The sequence below is a fragment of the Drosophila takahashii genome, chromosome X (assembly GCF_030179915.1).
Source record: "Drosophila takahashii strain IR98-3 E-12201 chromosome X, DtakHiC1v2, whole genome shotgun sequence".
Taxonomy (NCBI): domain Eukaryota; kingdom Metazoa; phylum Arthropoda; class Insecta; order Diptera; family Drosophilidae; genus Drosophila; species Drosophila takahashii.
Genome location: NC_091683.1, coordinates 22867360 through 22889011, shown reverse-complemented (window position 1 = coordinate 22889011; position 21652 = coordinate 22867360). Strand labels below are relative to the sequence as shown.

General features: G+C 38.3%; 3 protein-coding genes across 7 annotated transcripts; 2 read left to right on the top strand and 1 right to left on the bottom strand.

Annotated features, from left to right (window-relative positions):
* Positions 1-251: 251 nt before the first annotated feature.
* On the top strand, positions 252-3200 carry LOC108058863 (tRNA methyltransferase 10 homolog A). Its single transcript, XM_017143828.3, has 2 exons — positions 252-1071; positions 2782-3200. The coding sequence occupies exons 1-2, from the start codon at positions 336-338 to the stop codon at positions 3039-3041; spliced, it is 996 nt and encodes a 331-aa protein (XP_016999317.2). The 5' UTR covers positions 252-335; the 3' UTR covers positions 3042-3200.
* On the bottom strand, positions 3060-12023 carry LOC108058861 (uncharacterized). Of its 3 annotated transcripts, none has more exons than XM_017143825.3 (4): positions 11868-12023; positions 10450-10830; positions 5572-5876; positions 3060-4638 (listed from the first exon to the last, which is right to left on the bottom strand). In XM_017143825.3, the coding sequence occupies exons 2-4, from the start codon at positions 10530-10532 to the stop codon at positions 3902-3904; spliced, it is 1125 nt and encodes a 374-aa protein (XP_016999314.2). In that variant the 5' UTR covers positions 10533-10830; positions 11868-12023; the 3' UTR covers positions 3060-3901. The 3 variants fall into 3 exon arrangements, with proteins under 3 accessions (XP_016999314.2, XP_070074594.1, XP_070074595.1); XM_070218493.1 differs by having other exon boundaries at positions 10450-10827; positions 11868-12019; XM_070218494.1 differs by lacking the exon at positions 10450-10830 and having other exon boundaries at positions 11868-11997.
* Positions 12024-16822: 4799 nt separating this feature from the next.
* Positions 16823-20476, top strand: Cp110 (Centriolar coiled coil protein 110kDa). Of its 3 annotated transcripts, XM_044393253.2 has the most exons (5): positions 16823-16983; positions 17045-17228; positions 17295-18692; positions 19161-19394; positions 20285-20476. In XM_044393253.2, exons 1-5 carry the CDS (start codon positions 16970-16972, stop codon positions 20405-20407), a joined length of 1953 nt encoding a protein of 650 aa, XP_044249188.2. In that variant the 5' UTR covers positions 16823-16969; the 3' UTR covers positions 20408-20476. The 3 variants fall into 3 exon arrangements, with proteins under 3 accessions (XP_044249188.2, XP_044249185.2, XP_070074827.1); XM_044393250.2 differs by lacking the exon at positions 20285-20476 and having other exon boundaries at positions 18996-19304; XM_070218726.1 differs by lacking the exon at positions 20285-20476 and having other exon boundaries at positions 18993-19304.
* Positions 20477-21652: the final 1176 nt, after the last annotated feature.

Genomic DNA, 21652 nt, shown 5'->3' with positions numbered 1-21652 from the left:
ATGATTATGGAATTAAAGTGTTCCTAAATGGTGTTCACCTCTAATGTTCAGCTTAAGTAGTCAAATTTTTGGTTCTGAGGGTCCGATCAGTATAATTGTATTAGTATTCTTAAAACTAAAAGTAAAAAAAAGTAAAAAGCACAAAAAAATTCATTTTTAGCGGATATAATCCATAGCTAGAATTGGCTTTAATGGCTAGCATTTCGCCCGCCTAACAGAGTGCTGTTAATGCACGACGTTGTGCTGTTAGGCGCTGAAAACACTGTCAAGTGAAGCCAGCTGTTTGAGATGAAATATCAGAGGTTTTCTGATTCAAATTGAACTATTAAATTACTATGGATACGGAAGAACAGGTGCTCGAGGTGGCGCCCCCGGAGGTCCTCAGCCTAAGTAACTGCCCGGGCACCACTCCCGGCACGCCGTGCAGCAAAAATCAACTGAAGAAGCAGCGAAAACTGGCCGAGTTTGCGGAGCTCCGGAAGCTGCGACGCGAACGGGAGCGTGAGAAGAAGAAGCAGAAGCGTCGGGAGGCCAAGGAGCAGGGTCTGCCGGTCCGGATTGGGCCTTCCCGCAAAGAGCTCAAGAAACGCCAGGCAGCCGAGAGCGGGCAGCCTGGCCTCAGCGTTGCCATCGATCTGGACTACGACGATCTGATGCAGGAGCGGGACATCTCCAAGTGCGTCAAGCAGTGCCTGCGAATCTACACCATCAATCGGCGCAGTGCGCAGCCAGGCAAGCTGCACTTCACGGGCATCCGGCGCAACGGGCACATCCATCAGTCGTTCAAGAAGAACGACGGCTGGGAGAACTGGCACGTGGATTACCATTTCGATCGCGGACACACCGAGGTCTTCGACACCAGCCAACTGGTCTACCTAACCTGCGAGTCCGATCGGGTGCTGGACAAGCTGCAGCCCGGCTGCACCTACGTCATCGGCGGCCTGGTGGACCACAATCACTTCAAGGGCCTGTGCCACTCGAGGGCCACGGAGGCGGGCCTGGTCACCGCCCGCCTGCCGCTCAGTGAGCACGTGGACATGAAGACACGGGCCGTGCTCAGTACCTACCATGGTGAGTGGCGACACCCAATTCCCCGCATTCATCCCTATTGGGTATCAGAATACCAGAGAATTATATGTACAATAGGGCGGTCCAAAAAATGAAATTCTTTTCTCACCCCTTAACATGGTATATTTAAGTATGCAAAAAATGTATGTGAAAACAAAACAATTTGTTTTCGAGATTTAGACCTTGCGAAACGTCTTCAAAGTTTTCTTTAAAATTACTCATACGACATGTATAACAGTTCGAATTTGGTCGAACAAAATCGTTCTCCCATTTCTTGTCTTGTCAAATTATGAATTTCGTTGGAATAATTGGTAAAAAAAGGAGAGCAAAACATCAACTGAATTGTTGATATCTATGCCACCTTGATCAGAAAAACTTTTTGATCGAAGGCAACAGTGCGTATGGGGGATAAACTTTGAAACCAATTCGCAGACCCTAAAACATGATTTTTTTAAAAATTGTCTTTTGGTAAACCTTGAATACCACAATGCGCACCGCATAAGCGGGTGAGAGTAGGACCTTAAAATTTTCCATACAAATGTGGACCGCCCTAATGTACAAGTTACCCGTAACACTCCAAGTTGATTTCATATCTAAGTATATCGAACAACTAAAAAATTATGCGGTGTTCATTTTATTTTAAAAAGACTACCGTGATATTTTGTTTTAAACGTCAAAAATAACACTCTTTTTACTCTTGTCCACAAAGCATATGCATTTCAACAAATCTCGAAAGCAAATTAACTGTTATTTGTCCATGTCTATAAAGTGCATAAAAACCAGTAAAATTGTTGATAAAAAATTGAACAAATCTTAGTAGGCCTTTTAAAATAAAAGTCTCAAATAACTGTTATTTAAGGTCCCTGATTATAATACATAATTTTTGTTGAGATGTTTTTTTCTGTTAAAATAATCACCGATTAAGCAACTTTACGAATATGCGGACTTCAATCACCAAATAAAAAATAGTACGGTGTTGATTTTCAAATATTAGTTCGATTAAATAACACAGGTCGACAAAATCAAGACTTTTTCTTGGCCCAAGAATAAACGCTACAAAACCTGAAAGAATTATAGCTGTAGATTACTACCTCATACTTGGAAACTTTCCAACACGTCGACGTTTTTAGAAATCCGTGGTCAAAGTTCCAAATTTTCGATTTTTAGGCACTTTTTGCGGCTTTATAGTAAGAAAACCTTTCGTAGCCCAGAGCCAAAATTTAGCGGAAAAGGTACTTTGAATCTTTAATTTCAAAATCCTTTCAGGTTTGGTAGCTTTTATTCTTGGGCTTTTTTTTTGTCGACCAGTGTAATTTTTTGAGAAGTTTAAGTATACGTTAAAAAACTTTCTTTTTTATATATATGTTTGCTTTTTTTGGCGACCGTTCTACTTTATGATACGTTTTTATTCGACTAGAGGTCAAGTGTCGGTTTAGGTTTAAAAAATACCAAGCTAAGTCGCGACTTTGTGGAAAACAAAAACCTTTTCTATAAATTGATTATGTCGTTGGTTTGGATTCAAAATATCCCGTTCCGAAAGTACGATTTTCGTCGAATTTTTTGCATTTCCGGTTCACAGTGACAAAAAAAACTTCAGTTTGACGGTTATAGCAAATTTTGAGTTTTACCTGAGTTATAGGGTACTTAAAAAAAGTTAAACTCGTTATTTTGTACATTTTCGAATTTATAAACAATAATACTGTCGTCTTTCAGTCTTCGAGTTGCTAATTAAGGTAGCTGCTGGCCAGGACTGGACCTCGGCCATTCTGGACACGATTCCCATGCGCAAGGGAGCCAAAGCGAAAGCCACTAATGAAAGGAAGGAGCAGGAGATAGAGGTTCTAGGGCGACGCCAGGATCTGGAGCAGGGTCCAGTACTAGAGCAGAGGGAGGAAAAACTGGAAGCTGAGCCAAAGAAGCCATCCGCAGCCGCCATCGAACCGGAAACTAAATGCCAGCCCTTGGACAGTTGACAACAGTCGAGATCGCAATTCGAGGTCTTTTTGATTTTTATTTCAGTTTCTTTTGTTTTTACAAAATCACATTTAGTTTTGTTTCGCAAATTAAATTACAACTTAAAATACATAGCGCAAATTATAATAAAAATACAAAAAAAATTTCGTTCACAGGAATTAATGTTTTAGTTATGTTCTTCAACGTACAATGATAGCCAGGGACAAAAGTCGCCAGTAAAACGAGTGTCTTCAATTTCTTATAATTTTTGTTTTGTTATGATTTGTGCACGTTTTATGCCGAATTTTTTTATAGATATCTCTGAACCATATTTCATGTTTGTTTTCTTAATGTCATTTTTTGGTTTTTAAATTGCTGCTTTAGGCTTTTGATTTGGATTCAGATTAAGTAGCTTAATGCCCTCACAGCGACATCAATATAAACCATACATATAGATAAGTGTATCTGTAGTATATGTACATTTTGCATGCGTCGGTCGTTCTTGTTTCTGTTTGTGATCAGTAGATAGGCATAACAAGACTAATACAAACTAGAGTCAAATAGTAAAATAGGAATAAGCATAAGGTTATATAAACAAAAATGTACATAGCAATCAAACGAAAACGAAAACTTTCGGCTTAATTTTAGGGTAGTTTTGTATGTTTAGTTTAGTATATATGTATATAGAGCACTAGTGTATAGCAAAATATATAACTGATCTCCACCAGGGAAAATATAACCGTTCCAACAGTCCGCGTCGTCTGAGTTTCCTTGTTCTGTCTGTCGATTGGTTTGTGTACTGTGTGTGTATGCATATGTATATTAAGATAATAGCTTTATAATACGACAAATCGGAACGATCTCCGATTTGATCCAATCTTTACTTGAAATCATCCGTTTCGAGTATCTCAAAGTCACTCTCATCCGAAGAATCCAAGGCGGTGACCATGCGCTGCTGCTTGCGATCCCGACTTGCATCGGTCGCATCATCGCCGGAACTGGCTGCGGCAGCGCCACCTGATCCCCACTGCACCAGACCGGAGACAAGACTGGGCAGGAGCTTCCCGCTGTTGGCCAAAAGCGCCTGAGCCTGGGATTTCACGGCCAGGGCCATAAGCTCGCCGGCGGGATCGGGTCCTGCGGTTATCTGGCGCAACCGAGTGTTGCCACTCGCGTCTACGGAGGTGTGATCGGGGAACTGCAGCCCCTTGGACAGGCTTTCCTCCGAAGACGAGGACGTGGTGGACAGGGACGAATCGCGCTTGAAGTGACCCTTCCTGAATTTCATATCCTCGTTCTCCTCGGCTAGCTGTTCATGCTGCTGCTGCTGGTTTTCGCCATGCTGCTTCTTGGCCGCCAGTGGAGCCAGCTCATCGTCTTCGTCGGTAGACTGCTCGTCGATCTCGGGTATCACATCCGGAATCAGCAGCTCCGACGGTATATCGTCGCTGCGCTCGTCATCCTTCTCGTCATTTGCATCGGTGGGTGAACTGATCGTGGCCACATCGCTTGCCCGCTCCAGCACGAACAGATTTGATTCGTTCACGTCCGGTAGAAACTCGTCCTCTGCCTCGGCTTCCAAGTTGTTGTAGTTGAGTTTCTCCGACCACTGGAAGTCTAAAAAAGGGAATTTATTTTAAACCAAGAAATAAATATTTTCCTCCATAAATTCTATACAAAGCCTAAAAGGTTGCTTTAATGCAGTACCCTTTCAAATAAAATCCAATGCATACAGTGTAAAACTGCGTGTTTAAAAGTATAATACTCAAAATTTGTTCTAAAAACCCTTCTCTCGATTTCTTTCTACGCAACTGAAAAAAAGTACATAAGCTTCCGTGTAAGCAATCGTTTCAAATATGGTAAGATATTTGCAATATTTTGATATTTCTAGTTATTTTCCTATATACCGTTGATTTGTTCTAACCCCTGCATAAATTATTTTAAATATTTTTTGATTTATGTGATTCAACCAATTTGAATTTAGAGTTTTACAGAATTGAATGAATTTGAGTTTAATAGAAAAAAATGGCATAAATTCCTTAATTTAATGGTTTAATCTGCCTGAATTCGATACACTATTGTTTAACATTGTTTTTTCAAAAATGTTCTATTTCTATTTCTTCTTAAAAAATGAAAAAATAAATTCTGGCAAATTCATAGAAATTATTCTTTCATTCGCTTTGAATAAATGAATAAAAAAATTCATGGCATACACCGATGCAAAAAATAATTTAATGAATTACGCAGGGGTCCATTTTGTATTCAATATTTTTGAGTATAAATATTTTGTCAAATTTTAAAATGCTTTTAATTTGTTTGCATATTAAAACATATTTGTATATATATGAAAATACCGAAAAAAAATTTTGTACGGTCTTTGCATTTTTTACTACCAAAATATTCAAATCAATACAAAAAGCATTGAAACTGAACGAAGTAAGTATGTATAAGCCGAACCCCTAATATTTACAATAATATTATCACTTCTACCATTACTTCTAAAGTTAGTCTTGTCTAAAGACACAATAGCCCCTCTCACTGACCACTCACCCTTGTGCTCGATCTTCAGCAGCTTAAAGGTGTACTTGGTGGAGACAAGGGCCGAGACAACCAGGATGGCCAGGACCAGCGTGGAGCCGGAGAAGAGGTGGCCGAGCACCGCAAGGGTGCCCAAGCAGCCGCTGCTGGCCAAGCAGAACATGCTGGGACTGCTGTGGCGCCAGTCGTCAATCCTCTGCAGCCAGCCGTTTATCTTGCCGCGCAATTCGTCCGTGGGCACAATCCGGAAGCTACAGCGTGTCCAGTAGATCCAATAGCCCAGGAATCCCAGGAACAGCACGCCCAGTGGTCGGACCCTGGAATAATCACGGCGCGATGGTTTATTTTTAGTGAATATTTATTTATATCTCTATATGAAGCCGAGCTGCAGGGGACGAATGCTCGATGATTACTGCGAGAGATAACCCCGGATCTCGATGATGTCTATTACGTTTAGGGCAATAATTAACAACCGCAAAGCGAGTGGTGAAACATGTTCTAGCAGGAAGCAGAAGCGTACCCAATTCTTCTCCCCAACAAAAAAATAACAAAAAGCTGGTCAAACCTGGTTGAACGGTCGAGCGTATTTTTGGATTTTTAATTTATATTAAACGCAAGAATGTTTCCACAGTGCGTCTCAAAATGATAAGGTTGATTTTAGATGTTTTTTAAATGAGTTCTTGTGGTGATGGAACAATGGTTTTTGATAATTGCCTTGTTAAAATTATAATTATGATTTCTTCGTACCTATGTATGATGTATTTATACTTGTATTATTATACAAGTTGAAGCATATACAAAAGTTATATACATACATACGCAAGTCGAAAAACTCGATTTTGTAGGTGTATTCGAGTCTCGACAAACAAACACCAATTTCAAAATGAATATGGAGAAGGTGTTGTTGTTGTAACATGGAACGACCTTTAAGTTGGGGTGGTCGACTTTCTTAGATTTGTCCAATACAAACATTTATATATAAACAAACAAACATGTTATATTTAAATATATACAGATATGTATACATATAAGGAATATGAAATTCATTTATTAAACCCGTTCGTGCAAAAGTATGCAAGAGCTAGAAGGACCCTACAAAGTAAATAGTACCAGGATCACTGGCCAAAACGATCTAGCCATGTCCGTCTGTCTGTCCGTCTGTATAAACGGTGAGATCTCGAAAACTACAAAAGATAGGAAGTTGGGATTACCCACACATATTCTTGGGCTTTCTACGCAGCGCAAGTTTGTTTCACCCAAGGGCCACGCCCCCTCTAACGCCTACAATCGCCCCAAACGATTTTAAAAGGTGTTTGGCCTTTAAAAATTTCGGAAAAGTAAAATTGCAGTTTTATTGTTTGTTTATACCGGACCACTCATTAAAAAGTTATGCCCGATCAAAGTTGTATATCTCCAACTACCTCGCACTCCCTTTAGCTCTCTCTTGTTTTAATATAAACAAAAATGCATTTTGAACTACTTCTTTTGCCTTTTTTTAGATTTCTTGAGATATGCTGAGTATTTGTAAAAATTTTCAAAACGTGTTTTCCAAAACGCGTTTGATTGGCATTAAAAAGACAGCTGACAGAGGCAATCCATCTCCCGATCGATCGGGCTTCCTCTCTGCTAATATATATGTATTCGCAGAGAGGCAGAAGTCTTTTTATCGGCGTTATCATATTACATGGCTATAGTTATGTCGGACCAAAACAGCTTGCTCATGAATTATTCAAGCACCGCTGTCTTCTAACAACAAGCACTCGGAAAAAACTCCCAGCCCTGAAGAACATTATGGGCTCAGGTCCTACGATTCGATGATTTATAGTCTTGATGTGGTGTTTCGATTTGGAGGGGGGGACTTTAAACACATGATCATATTAAGGGCTTATATCAGAGATAGCCAACAGAAGCAGAGCATACAGTGACATGTTAAACTATATTTTTTTGTAAGTGAGAGTCACGACCGCTATTCTTGTTTTTATTTAAACGAAGATATAACCAAATAAATATTTAATTTCTTCCAGTGTTTATTCTATAATTTTCTGCCTGTGACGTAAGTTTTTGTTTTTATTTTCGTTTGACTTTTACATTGCTCCGTTTGTTTATTTTTTTATTTACTCGCCCTTCAAAACGTTGACGACTTGTTTTGCTCTTGAAAAATCATCAAATTAATTATCTCTCTGTTTTGTTGCTAATTCGCACTTTGTATTGATGTTGATCGGCTGGCGGTTCGTGGGTATGGCGGCGGAGAGTTTAAGAGTGGTCAGCGGTTTTTTTTGAACAGACGATCGACTGATTGCAGTTCAACGGTTTTTTTTTAGTTGTTGTGACTGAGAGATACTGTGGCAAAAGTAGAAAAGCTAAAAGCAAATATAGCACAAAAGGTTTAGATAATGGAAGGGAGAACGTTACATGCCCGTAAATGTACAGTGGATATCCGCTCGAAGACACAGCGGCTGGAATATACATATGTATGTACATATCGTCTTTTTTTTTGGGGTTGGTATAAACTGATATGAAGTATTTTCATTCTTAGATAATACATCTTTTCAAAAAAGTTTGTTTAAATGTAATTATTGGTTTGGTACAACGATTTTTTTGTTACTAAAATGTCTAATCATTTATTTTAAGTTTGTAACACTTCAATATTATTTAGCTCTAATAGAAACTGATCAGCAAGTTGCAGGGGTATTAACTCTAACTTTGAACTTAATTTTTCAAAATACACATCAATCCTTCGAAACATGTACTTTCTGTATGTAAGTACATATGTATAAGGCAGCGGTAAGACTGCGTGCATATTTCATTTAAATCTTTTTTGGTTAATTGCGCCACACAGAACGCTTTAAATGGGTGGAGAAGGGTGTGGTCGGTGTGCATGGGCATGGAGTGACATTTTTATGTACGATTGAGTATTTATATAAAAAGCAAGGATGGCGGAGCTGTGGCAAAGGGTGGGGCCTTTTAGTCGGCCAAAACGAAGGTGTAAGCACGTACAAAAAGATCGTCGGCATGCACAAAACAAACTACAACTGCGGTTAAGTTAATAGTAACATATAAACTTATATTTTATATATTTTCTATTGATTTCCTTATCCTACTAATGCTATTATTACATTGTTGCAGAGAAGAAGTGCTCATAAAAAATAATTAAAATAAAATAAAACAATGGAAACAATTGGTGGTTATTTTATTTTTAATGTTTATGTTTATATATTAACAATTTATATAAACATATTATTTTTACCACTCACAATTATTGGGGATATTAATCAATAAATATTTTAAAAGATACATTTTAAAATGGTAGTATTCAAAATTAATAAGGAACTTTAAATACCAAAAAAAAACATTTTATAGCAAGCATAAATGTCAATTTCAGTCACTTTCGAAAGTGCACACTACCGTTTTAACCACAGGTGTTTTTTGTATGGGCATGTGCATGCACATGAGCTTCATTTCGGTTCGCTTTTACATATGTGGAACATTCTATATGTGTGCGCATATATATTCCTAAAATAAAACATTGCAACTTTCAGCTCGAAATTGGCCACGCGACGCGGTTCTTTCTTTTGTCCTACAGCTCCACAACTTGGCTTGTGTCACCGACTATACAGTTTTATGTACTATATTTTACATTTTCATTGCATCGTCCTACTTTCTTTCAGAGAGAAGGAGATTTAAAAGGCTGGGAATAAATTAAAAGTCGATTAACCCAAATAAAAATTTAAATATTTTAGTACCTAAAGAGAGCGAATTTTGCTACAAGGATAATTAATCCTTAAAAATTGTCATTAAACCCCACTGAAATAGTAGTATGATTATACTGTTATTACTTAATGTTATATTTCGAAAGAGTATGAAATTATAGCGAGTTTTATTTCTTAAAATTCTTTTAAGATATAGTCTTATGCAACAAGAAACCACAAGTTTGTCGCTCTTGAACTGATAAGAAAAATCGTAGTTTCTTTCTATCTGTATATTTTAAAAAGCAAATAATAGCAAGAAAGGATTCTATCTTCGGCCAGGCGAAGCTTATATACCCTTGCAGATCATTCCTATTAAATTAAAAGGGTCTTTGGCACCAAAAAATCGCCTAACTTTGCAATTTTTTTCTGTAAAAACTGGTTGGATGGATTTATTTCAAACATTTTGTATATTATTAAGTGTCATTTATTTAACATCCACTAGTTTTTATAGCCGATAATATCGGCTTATATATCGGTGGCACAGCGATTGCTGGAACACTATTAAAAAAAACGCGTTTTGCGGTGTTCACTGTACCTCCGCTAAAAGTTATCGGATTTCCATTTTGTTTTTACATTTCGCTTAAGAAAATAAAAAAAACCCGCCCCCTATGAAGACCTTTTTTAATTTTTTATTTTTAAGAATTTTTTTTTTTATAGTCCAAAGTCAAAAACGCGTTTTTCACCTAAAAAAATTTGACTTTCGGCTTAAAAATAAAATGTTTAAAGTAAAAAAATAAAAAAAACTCTTCATAGGGGGCGGGTTTTTTTTATGCAGAAAAATATGCGGCAAATTTGAAAACGATCGGTTGAGCCGTTTAGAAATGACGATGAACACGGACTTTCAAAACGTGGTTTCGAGAAAAACGCCCTCAAAGATGCACTTACGTACCTAAAGTCTTACAGGTTAGGGTACTACTTTTAGCATAACTTCTAAGGTTTTTGTCCGATTGACTTAAAACTTTTATTGTATTCTCTTAAGATGTTAATCTATAAGAAAAAAATTAAAAAAAAAATTTTTTTTTCTGCAAGACCCTACCTTCCCCTTACATTAGTGATTAGTGGTAAATTTTAAATTATAAATCACTACTCGAATGATTTAATCGTAAATCAAATACATATTCAAGAATAGATTAGGACATACCAGGCCATGAGGATGACTGTGACGATGGCTGCCGCTCCACAGTGGAGCGTGGACCTTGATGGACGGGGCAGGGCTTGGAACATCTTCAATTTGCTTGGTCTACTTTATTCTCTTTGTTATAGCCTGTGTGGCTTTGAATTTCGGTTCTCGGCTCCCGCGGTTAGCGGGCAGTTTTATTTTCCGCTCCGCTTTTCCAGGCGACTTCCGTTTCGCTTTCGATTTCCGCTTTTCAAGTCCGAGACAATCGGTTTACCGTTAGGCCAGGTTCTGGATCAGCTGTGCGCATGGGCCGAGTAACAGTAACAGATTTGCACTCTCTGCTCTTATCCTTCCGTTCTTTATTCCTTTCCTTTGTGTGCTCTTTGTTAAAATCCGCGGCTGCTGCGTAGAAAATAAAATAATAATATTTATTACTGTTGCATGAGCAATTTTTCGGCTACATGGCAATTTACCAAAATGTTTTTGCCATGTTTTTCCGATTTTTGAGGGCCTGTCTTACTCACACCAGCGCACTTGTTTTGCACAAATAGAAAAACAATTAAAAACAAAGAGAACTGCGTTGTGCAGCATGGAAAAGGTGGTCATGTTATTGCGACTTTTCAACCAGAGATTAACCATTCAATTTGTAAAAACCTATTTCCCCGGTTTTCCTTTTTTTTATTTATTCTTCTGTATTCTATTGTCGTTGTCGTTATTGTATCGTTGTTGTTTACTGCTTTGCTTACCGGCTGCGTGCGAAAAAGACGGCACTAAAGCGTGGGAGAGGAAGAGAGCCCGCGTGGGAGAGAAATGAGAGCGAGGCGCGTGGAAAAGCCTGAAAGTTGTTATAATAATAACAAAAACGGAGCCAAAAACTAACGCCCAGCAGCAACAACTAAAGCTATAGAAAAAACGTATAAAAAGCAAAGTTGTTTGGCCTTCGATGTCTTTTTCAATTGCGTCGCAGAATGATATACAAAAAAACAGAATCACATTCACACAAACATCGTGTGTGTACAGATATATACATACACAGTATATACATGTGCGAAACTTGGCGCTTTTGTTTTTGTTTTTCCTTACACTTGTACCGTATTTTCATTAAGTAAAAGCAAGGGAAAGAAGAGGGAAAAGGGTAATAATGACTTCGTACTGCACTCAAAAAACAAAGAAAAACCTGATAAAATCTATTTTTGCAGACATTACACCCCCCTCTGCACACACACACGCGCGCACGCACTCTTTCGCATTTTACAACGCAATTTTAAAGAGGCGAATGTAGAGCAAAATAAACCTCAAATAAGCAAAATTTCAAGATAAAACACGTATTTCAGATAGCCGTAAGCGAAACCGTTTTTAAATAGTATTACAACTATGTAATACACCACACACAACAAGGCAAACAAAAACAATAAACATATATTTCAGAATTAGCATACTTTTCGTTATAGCTGACGGTGTCCTAAATCAAAACACTTTTCAAATGATAAAGCTGATTTCCCGACTTCCAAACAAATTCGATCGCGCCACAACAACAATCAACGCAATGATAAAAAACACATCCGATTCCTTTTAGAGATGCGAAAACGTCGATAGTCGGTGAATTCGATATTCTTTATGTTTTACGAGGAAATGTAAAAAAGAATACCCCAAGTCTAATGAAAAAATCTAACTAAAAATACCAAGGAAAATGGTGGAGGCTTGGCTAGTTAAATGCTGAAAAGTAGCTATATTTATGATAATGAAATGCATTAAAAATAAAAAATTTTACAGTACAACTTAAACCCTAGAAAGTTCTTAAGATATCGTCGGATATATAATTTATGGTACCACAAAATCCAAACCTGTTTACTGGTTTTCTTTTTTGAATGAACAATGACTGACATTTTAGACCGAAATATTTAATTTTTGAAAGGCCATTAATAAGTGAAATAAGTACAAATACCAAAAATTGGACCACTAAATGTATAACACTTTAAATTTTTTCACTGCTTTCGAGTACTGTAACTAACGAGTACTGTATCTAACTACTGTAACACTAAATAACCCTTCAGAGATTTCCCAAGAAATGCCAAACCGATTTGGAAAATATAATGAATAAAAATAGTACACTTATTTGCTTTCTTCTCCATCCCTTTCTAAGACATTTACTTCTTATGGATGAACAATAAGCTGATGCTGAATTTGTTCGCAGTTGCATATCACACCCCTCAATAAGTTCCCGGCCTAACAAGGAAAAACACTTTTTTTTTTGAAAATTTTGTTTTATTCATCAATATAGTTTCCATCTACGGCTATACAATCAGTCCAGCGCTTCTCCAACCTTTCTATGCCATTTTTGTAGAAAGATGAACTTTTACCCTCAAAATAGGTCTCAGTATCGACAATCACCTCCTCATTTGATCGATATCTCTTGCCTTGGAGGTGCTTTTTGAGATCTGAAAAAAGCCAGTAGTCACTGGGGGCCATATCTGGAGAATAAGGTGGGTGCGGCAGAAGTTCGAACCTCAATTCACTCAATTTCACCATTGTTGCCATAGACTTGTGGCATGGTGCATTATCCTGGTGAAACAGTGGTTTCTTCTTGGCCATATGTGGACGTTTTTCCTTGATAACGCGATCCAATCGATCCAGCAGTTTTATATAATATTCGCTGTTTATTGTTTTACCTTTTTCCAGGTAGTCTATAAATAAAATCCCATGTGCATCCCAAAATACAGAAGCCATAACCTTACCCGCAGATATTTGTGTTTTGGGACGCTTCGGACGGCTTTCACCGGCTACCACCCACTCAGAAGACTGACGACTGGATTCTGGAGTATAGTGGTGTATCCAGGTTTCATCCATGGTTACGTAACGGCGAAAAAAGTCGGTCCTATTGCGCTTCAACATGCTTAAACACGTCTCGGAAGCATCGATGCGTTGTTGCTTTTGGTCCGATGTTAGCAATCGCGGCACCTACTTCGAGCAGAGCTTTCTCATGTCCAAATGTTCATGTAATATCGTAAACACACTGCCTTCCGATATCTTTGAGGCATCAGCTATCTCCTTTAATTTCAATTTGCGATCGGTCAATACCATTTTTCGGATTTTTGCCACATTTTCTGGCGTAACAGCTGTTTTTGGGCGACCGCTGCGTTCAGCGTCTTTGATGTCCACACGACCACGTTTAAATTCATTGTACCAATCTTTGATGGTTGATTTTCCCGGAGAAGAATCTGGGTAATGTTTATCAAGCCAAGCTTTTGCTTCTACTGTATTTTTTCCTATCAAAAAACAGTGCTTAATCAGGACACGAAATTCCTTTTTTTCCATATTGTAGAAAAACCCAAAGGTTGTATTACTTAAAAATTTGTAACTTAAAAGCACGTGGTCACAGAGTTGTATAATTTTTACACAGAGCTTATGATAACACTAGTTTACAATTTTTGATTTTTTTTCTATATAAACGCTGGGACCCTTTTTTTTCGTTTACTATTAGGTCACTGAACACGATGAAGAAAAAAAACATTTTTTCCAAAGAATAGTTTTGGAGATATTTGAAAAAGCTAGATTTTTGACCACTTGTTTTATTAAATGTAACAGTTCTCAAAAACCGATGGTCCAAAAAATTTTTACCTGGCACCTTTCGAAAGGAAATAGATGCACCTTTCCGAGAAGGTATGGCGCTTTGTGATCGGACCAAAATTGATGGACATATAGCGTCTGAAAGTTTCAAAAAAGTTTCTTTTTTGGCTTTTTTTTTTTCATAGCTAGTTTTCAAAAATTTTTTAATAATATTAATAAATATTTCTAAATTATTTTGAGTATGCAGATCTGAAGGGCCGTTAGTCCCAAAAAGTTGAGGCCGAATATTGGCAAATCGGGTGTACAATCTAGGAGATATGCATAGTTTAGTAAAATGACTCAAAGTCATCACAAGTCAGCAGTGGTACCAAAAATGTTTTTCAGGGCAAGTCGCCCGTTTAGCGATTTCTAATTTCGAGAAACGATCAAAATAGTGTCATGTAATGTATGTGCACTAAATTCAAAGACATTTAATTTGTTAAAAAAAAAAATCGCGAAAGAAAATCTTTCGATTTTTTCGACAAAAATATGGTTTTCTGTAAACACCTAGCCCCCAAAAACATACAAGCATTACTTTGACATTGATCCAAAACATGTACACAAGCCATGGACTCCAAAGTCAATTTGCCGCACATGTTCGACAACATTACTTTTGTTTAAAAGTGGAAAAGAAGTATACCTGAAGTTTGGAAGGCCGGTTCTGTGGAGAAATCCAATGGAACATGTTACTGATTGCTACTTTTGATTAACTACTGTTCGGGGTGGAAAATTTGCGAAAGTAGTTTACCCCGAAAATATTTCTCAAAAACTAAAGATTTTCTCTTAATCGGGAAGCAAGAATTTCGGTCTTTTCTTTGGACAAATTTAAGTCTCGGCACAAGTCATTAAGATCTTTTTGACTAATAAGCTTCATGAGGGAATTTTCCGATTCCGAATTTTCAGATTCCGAATTTTCAGATTCACTAGAATCACAAGTCGTCTCTTCATGAACTGGTACATTTTGTTTTGGCTTTGGAAAATGCAAGGAATGTGGTTCAACTTTGGAAACTGAAGCTACGTCGGGGTAAACTACTTTCGCAAATTTTCCACCCCGAACAGTAGTTAATCAAAAGTAGCAATCAGTAACATGTTCCATTGGATTTCTCCACAGAACCGGCCTTCCAAACTTCAGGTATACTTCTTTTCCACTTTTAAACAAAAGTAATGTTGTCGAACATGTGCGGCAAATTGACTTTGGAGTCCATGGCTTGTGTACATGTTTTGGATCAATGTCAAAGTAATGCTTGTATGTTTTTGGGGGCTAGGTGTTTACAGAAAACCATATTTTTGTCGAAAAAATCGAAAGATTTTCTTTCGCGATTTTTTTTTAAACAAATTAAATGTCTTTGAATTTAGTGCACATACATTACATGACACTATTTTGATCGTTTCTCGAAATTAGAAATCGCTAAACGGGCGACTTGCCCTGAAAAACATTTTTGGTACCACTGCTGACTTGTGATGACTTTGAGTCATTTTACTAAACTATGCATATCTCCTAGATTGTACACCCGATTTGCCAATATTCGGCCTCAACTTTTTGGGACTAACGGCCCTTCAGATCTGCATACTCAAAATAATTTAGAAATATTTATTAATATTATTAAAAAATTTTTGAAAACTAGCTATGAAAAAAAAAAGCCAAAAAAGAAACTTTTTTGAAACTTTCAGACGCTATATGTCCATCAATTTTGGTCCGATCACAAAGCGCCATACCTTTTCGGAAAGGTGCATCTATTTCCTTTTGAAAGGTGCCAGGTAAAAATTTTTTGGACCATCGGTTTTTGAGAACTGTTACATTTAATAAAACAAGTGGTCAAAAATCTAGCTTTTTCAAATATCTCCAAAACTATTCTTTGGAAAAATTTTTTTTTTTCTTCATCGTGTTCAGTGACCTAATAGTAAACGAAAAAAAAGGGTCCCAGCGTTTATATATTTTGGCTGTAAACTAGTGTAATCGACACTTTCGATAAAAAATATCTATATTTGCTTACTACTGCTCCTTATATGTCGGGCCGCGAACTAATTGAGCGATGTGATAAATACCGTCTGTCTGAGCGTCCTTTTGCATACATAGGAACGTGTCCCCAAATTTCCGTCCCACAGAGCCTATCCATGAGGACTTGCTATCTTTTAATAGTTGCTATTTTTGACAAATTTGAAACTCGATTACTACAGAGTAATAATGCATGGAATAATTTTAATATATGAATGACAATGAATGTTTAATTAACGAAAAATAATTATTACGACTTTTCTTAAAAAAAAGGTAAAAACTATGGTTTTTAACGATTCAACAATATTTACAGCAGCCTCGAGACCGTTGAATTGCTGAGATTTCTGAAAATTGACTTTGTATGGGACAACTGACTAACAGCCATTCAGCAAATAAACATTTTTGTATTTTTTTGATTTTTTGTGTTGTATGGTCGCAGTGATTTTTTGAACTTCATGAGGTAAAGGTTATCGCTAAGATTTTCTATATCTTGTTTAAAAAATGTTCATAACTAACGTTTTTTTCTCTAGATATGTCAGCCGGTTATCGATTGCTTATATGAGGGTTGCACGGACTTCTTGTCGATTTTAAATTGCCGTTTAAAAGTATTTTCCTTTTCTGATCGGAAGTGTTTGCAAGTGGTTTTTTCAAGCTAATGCTTTTGGCAATGTCAACACTTGTAAATAATTACTAAATTCACATATTTTCGGTAGTCAATTTTATTAAGTTGACTAACTCCAGGGGTTTTTTCTTTTTTGGCGGGAAGTCGCTGGCTGGCGCAGTCCCATCGTTAGCTATCATCTCTAATGGCAACTAACCAACTAAAACATAGACGACATTGAACGAAAATTTTAACAAAACAATTAGGTTTAGCTGCCTTTTGTGTAGGTTCCCCCACCTTTCGTAGTCCCAATCGAAATTTCCAGTAGCAAAACACCAATGGATGCCACTTGGTAAGCGGGTTTCACGCGTTTGTTGTGGCCTTCTAATTAACGCTAGTTTTACCAATTTTAGTAGGGCCATGGAGCAGCTGCTGGCGGCCGTTGAGCTGAGCCGGAGCCAAAGTGAGGCTACCACACCCACGGCCACCACCACCATATCGATCTGGAGCGCCCCTTCCGAGGGCAGTGGCCCCGGTTCCCTGGACCCCGCCTCCTTCCGGTTCCGCCTGGATGGACAGGCCATATTGCCGCCGCTGGTGAGTCAAAATCTTCAGTCAGGGAGTGCCACTCACTCTGGCGTAACCGACTCGCGTCTGTTCCAGATGACGAGCGCCAAGCGGCGCGAGGTACAGCTGGCTCGCCAGATGGCTTTGAGGCTGGAGGAGCGCTACCGCCTGGCCAGACGCTCGGCGGGATCCGACATGGCCAGTTTGAGGAGCCTGTCCCAGCTGCGGCAAACGGAGACCTTCATCTACGACAGCACCCAGGGACAGGCGCGTCCGCAGACTCTCGTCCTGGGCATTCAGCTGCCCACCATACAGGTGGATCCGCCCACGCCCCAGCCATTGGAGAACTTGTCCCCCAGGCGGCACAATCGTATCACCGATCGCATCCTCCAGTTCGAGCAGTCGGGACTGGGTAAACTTCTGCCCAAAGTTCAGGACCAGAGGATCCCGCGATCTAGTACCAGTCCATCCATGGCTGAACGCAAGGAGCAGCCGCAGCAGGAGTTGAAGAAAACGCAGGCAGAGCCAGCTAACTTCCAGCGCTCAAGAAGCTTTACGCTGGAGGAGCCCTCTCAGGTTCTCGTTGAGCATATGCAGCGCGAGGCCCTGGCGGTCAGGCCTAGCCAGAGTTTGGCCAACTTCCAGAGGCAGACCATAGAGTCTCAGGCTAAGCGGGTGAATCGCAGTGCAAGGGGCAACAGCAGCAACACCACAAACACCACAACCGCCGGCAGCAGCTGCTCAAGAAGAGATCGCGAGGTGGAACGTATTATAGAAAGGGCCTTGGGCGAGCATTGTCCTTTGGAAGCTAGCCGGAAGGCAGGAGTGCGTAGCTACCTGCGTAGCCATCGGGAGAGAATGAATCAGTTGGTCCTGCACCAGGAGGAGGAGCGTCGTCGCATGCAGACGCAGTTTGATCATCAGCAGCGCCAGCTCATTGAGGAACTGTGCGCTGAAATCGATGTTTCCTCGGGCATCGAAAATCCCGATGGACTGGTGTCGCAGAGCACCAGTACGGGAGACCTGCACCGTGGCTCACCCACGCCTACGATGTCTTCCTTTTTGGATGCCACGCCACTTGGCGTCCAGGAGCTGGATGACTTTCTTTCTATGGAGGACAGCTGCCAAACGGCGGCCCCTTCTTCCGCTCGGAAGCGGTTGTTTAGTCCGAAACTATCGCTGGGCTACGACTCGGAACCACAGCCGCTGGGGGAGATAAGTGCTCCCAGCACACCGCGATCGTTGCCACTAAGGAACAGCAGTTTAACCAACAGCAGACGAAGTGCACAAGCTGTGAGGAGACGATCGCAAACTGTGGGCAGTAGTCCCAGGAAATTGAACAGTGCTGCAGGCCGCGAGGTGATCAAATCGCCTGCGAAGACCGGAAGTGCAGGAGGACGCCCGAAAAATTCCCCAGTAAACGCCAGCTCCACTTTATCGAAAAGGAACAACCCCCCAGCAAGAAGCACCTCACCGCCAAAGCGACTAAGCAATGTAAGTAATCCAGACCTTGTCCTACCGCCAATAAGCTTTACTTTCTTCTATTACCCAAGGTTTTCATTTTCACAAAAGAAAGTTACTTTTGTAATTTAACTTAGAACTTAGAAATTGAATTAAATTTAATAATTTTTTAATTTAATGCTCCAATATTTATACAATATCCTTTTAAGGCTAAAATAAGTAATGTAATGTCGAATTCCTAATTAATTTAACAAAGTGTAAGCCTGGGTAGTATTATCTTTAATATCAGCATTTTGTATCCCCATTCTATTATTTCCACTTCCCCAACACAAGCAGCGGAAGAAGCCGTAGCAAATCGGGTGGCCAGTTTACCAAGTGCCTTAACAAAGACTGCGAGGAAATCGAGGGACCAAACCTCTAGCAGCCGTAGCTAACCTAATTACTAACCCATTCAGCAAGTGCCTTCTTTCCCTGTTTAATTTCGCATCTGATCCCCGCCAGAAACATTGCAATCTGGAACAGGAAGAGCGCCAGTGGGCAGCCACGCGTATAAATGCCGCAGTGCGAGGATTCTTGATCCGGCGGCTCTTTGCCACCGAGCAAGTGCAGCGTGTAGTTCAGACCATCAGAGACACCCTGATCTTCGTGCTCAACCTACATCTGGAAACCTGCGGAAGTGGCCTGGATGCAGAGGAGCCCACTAATCTACGCCTCAAGGCGCGACTGCTTCAACAGGTGGGTTGCGTTCGCTCTCAAAGCCAGATGGAGATATAAAACATTGATTGCGCATGACTTTTTAATGAAAGGTCCGATTCGAACTATTTCGGATGAGTATATGGGTATTGATAATCAAAACAAATTCTCATCACTACCCATCCTCTACCGCTCCTGTACGCTGTACAACAGCGGTCTGAATTTTGGTATTTACTAAATGACAACATTTATTTAATCTTTATTTATCTTTTATTATTAAATTATTATTATTTTAATAAATAATTGTTTTTTTTATTAGCTTACAAAAAAGTTATTTATACTTTTTATGAAAATTATGAAAATTTCAGAGCCGTAAATAACAGTTATTTGAGACTTTTGGCCCATTTTCATGCACTTTATAGACATGGACAAATAATAGTAAATTTGTTTTCCAGATTTGTTGTCATCCATATAAAACTTCTAAAAACTTTTTATAGCTAAAATTAATCAACTTTCCTTTAAAAAAATTGGATGATTATAAGGGTAAAATGTTCAATATTTTGTTGTATTATTTTGTTGTATTATTTTTTGTGGTCAGTGGCGTAACTGTCAGGGGTGCACCGAAATCTCTTCCAAGCTTATTTTCCCCTAAATGCAAATCTCGGTGTCAAAAAAACCGTTCCATAATCAAGCATACGATTTTAAACCAACCAAATAATGGGCTTTGAAAAAATGTTCTTAAAATCTGATAATACAGACATTTCAACTATTAGTAAGTAGGTTTATTATTTTATTAAAAGATCTTTCAAAGTACCTGGGAAATATTCGGAGGTCAAGGCTTTTTGGAAGTTTACAAAACTTTGCATTACTGTTACAAATCAGCCCTAATTTTCCAATTTTTCCTTTTCTTTTCTCTGCTATTTTTCAAACAGCTCTGCTCGGCCAGTCGCACGCTTCACCTGATCTTTTTCCAGACCAACACAAAGGAGCGCATGGAGATCATCGCTCGGGATCGAAAGCGGATCAAGACTAAGCTACTTCTCAAACACCGCTGATTCGATTCTAATGTCATAGGTTAGACATGCCTGCCTTATTAAGCACCTATTAAATTTTTAATAACAGTAGTTAAGTGTTCCGGTTTCGCTACTTTCATATACTAACTATAAGTCGCAGTTTTCATTTTGTTTCATTAAACAATTTTAGAGATTAAATTTCGTGGAATAATAACAAGTCGGAAAATATACACATGAAAAGACAAGGCTGATGTTGTATTTTATTAGAATTTAGGCTATTGGGTTTTTTTTACTAACAAATGGAAAAAGTCGATAAATTATCCAAAAATCAGAAATTTCCCAGTTTTAAGCGATCCATTTATAAACAATATTAAAGATTGGTGTTTTTGGTAATTTATAGCAGGGAACGAAAATAACTGTTATTGTAAATTTTTCATACAAAAAAATCACGCACTTAGAAGGGTCCTAAAATTTTTTTAAATACACCACAATTTTTATTAGCCATTGTAGTTTACAAATCCGTAATGATTTTTATTTTTTGATTTTTATAATAAAACTCAAAAAATAACTGTTATTTTTTGATTTTTATGAATAACAGTTATTCCCTTGACATTTTTGAAAAAATGAAATAATTAAAAAAAACATAATACCCGTGCTTTTTATAACTTACTAAAAATTTGTTAAAAAAGGCAACCGCGCATATTTTATACCTATATTTTTTTTTAAATTTTGTTTACCCACAAAATCGCCATAAATCAAGTTTGAGTTTTATTTTGATCACGACGAATAACTGTTATTTGTCAACTTTTATTATAAAACTCAAAAAATAACAGTTATTCTTTGAGTTTTACTTTACAAATCAGAAAATAACTGTTAAAGTGTGATTTTTAAAATAAAACTTATAACAGTTACGTTCCCTGATTTATAGCAACATTGAAACTTTATAGGAGTACACAGTATACTTTTAACTAATATTATTTATTATTTACCAAGTGCAAAACATATTTTGAACATTAATGTTTTCGTAAGCAAAACAGCTTACATTTTGGCCCACTCATGGCAATCTTTTTGCGAATGCTTTTCCGCTCATAACAAACTACAAATAATTCAATAATAGCCACTAAACAATGAGCTTAAGCAATATTTAATTTTTTCCCGCCATCGATTTGATTTGTTCTCGCAGTCATCGTTCCATTTTTCACAGTCAAGAGGAAGAACGGATGGTGGATGGATCTCTATAAATTGCTCGTCTTGACTGGGAAGATTGAAACAATGACTACGAGAAAA

Coding starts and splice junctions, on each gene's coding strand:
- LOC108058863 (XM_017143828.3), top strand. CDS start 336: ATGGATACGGAAGAACAGGTGCTCGAGGTGGCGCCCCCGGAGGTCCTC. Junction 1,072..2,781: donor CGTGCTCAGTACCTACCATG/GTGAGTGGCGAC, acceptor GTCGTCTTTCAG/TCTTCGAGTTGCTAATTAAG.
- LOC108058861 (XM_017143825.3), bottom strand. CDS start 10,532: ATGTTCCAAGCCCTGCCCCGTCCATCAAGGTCCACGCTCCACTGTGGA. Junction 5,877..10,449: donor ACAGTCATCCTCATGGCCTG/GTATGTCCTAAT, acceptor TGATTATTCCAG/GGTCCGACCACTGGGCGTGC. Junction 4,639..5,571: donor GCTGAAGATCGAGCACAAGG/GTGAGTGGTCAG, acceptor TCCCTTTTTTAG/ACTTCCAGTGGTCGGAGAAA.
- Cp110 (XM_044393253.2), top strand. Junction 17,229..17,294: donor AGGCCATATTGCCGCCGCTG/GTGAGTCAAAAT, acceptor CGTCTGTTCCAG/ATGACGAGCGCCAAGCGGCG. Junction 18,693..19,160: donor CGCCAAAGCGACTAAGCAAT/GTAAGTAATCCA, acceptor GATCCCCGCCAG/AAACATTGCAATCTGGAACA.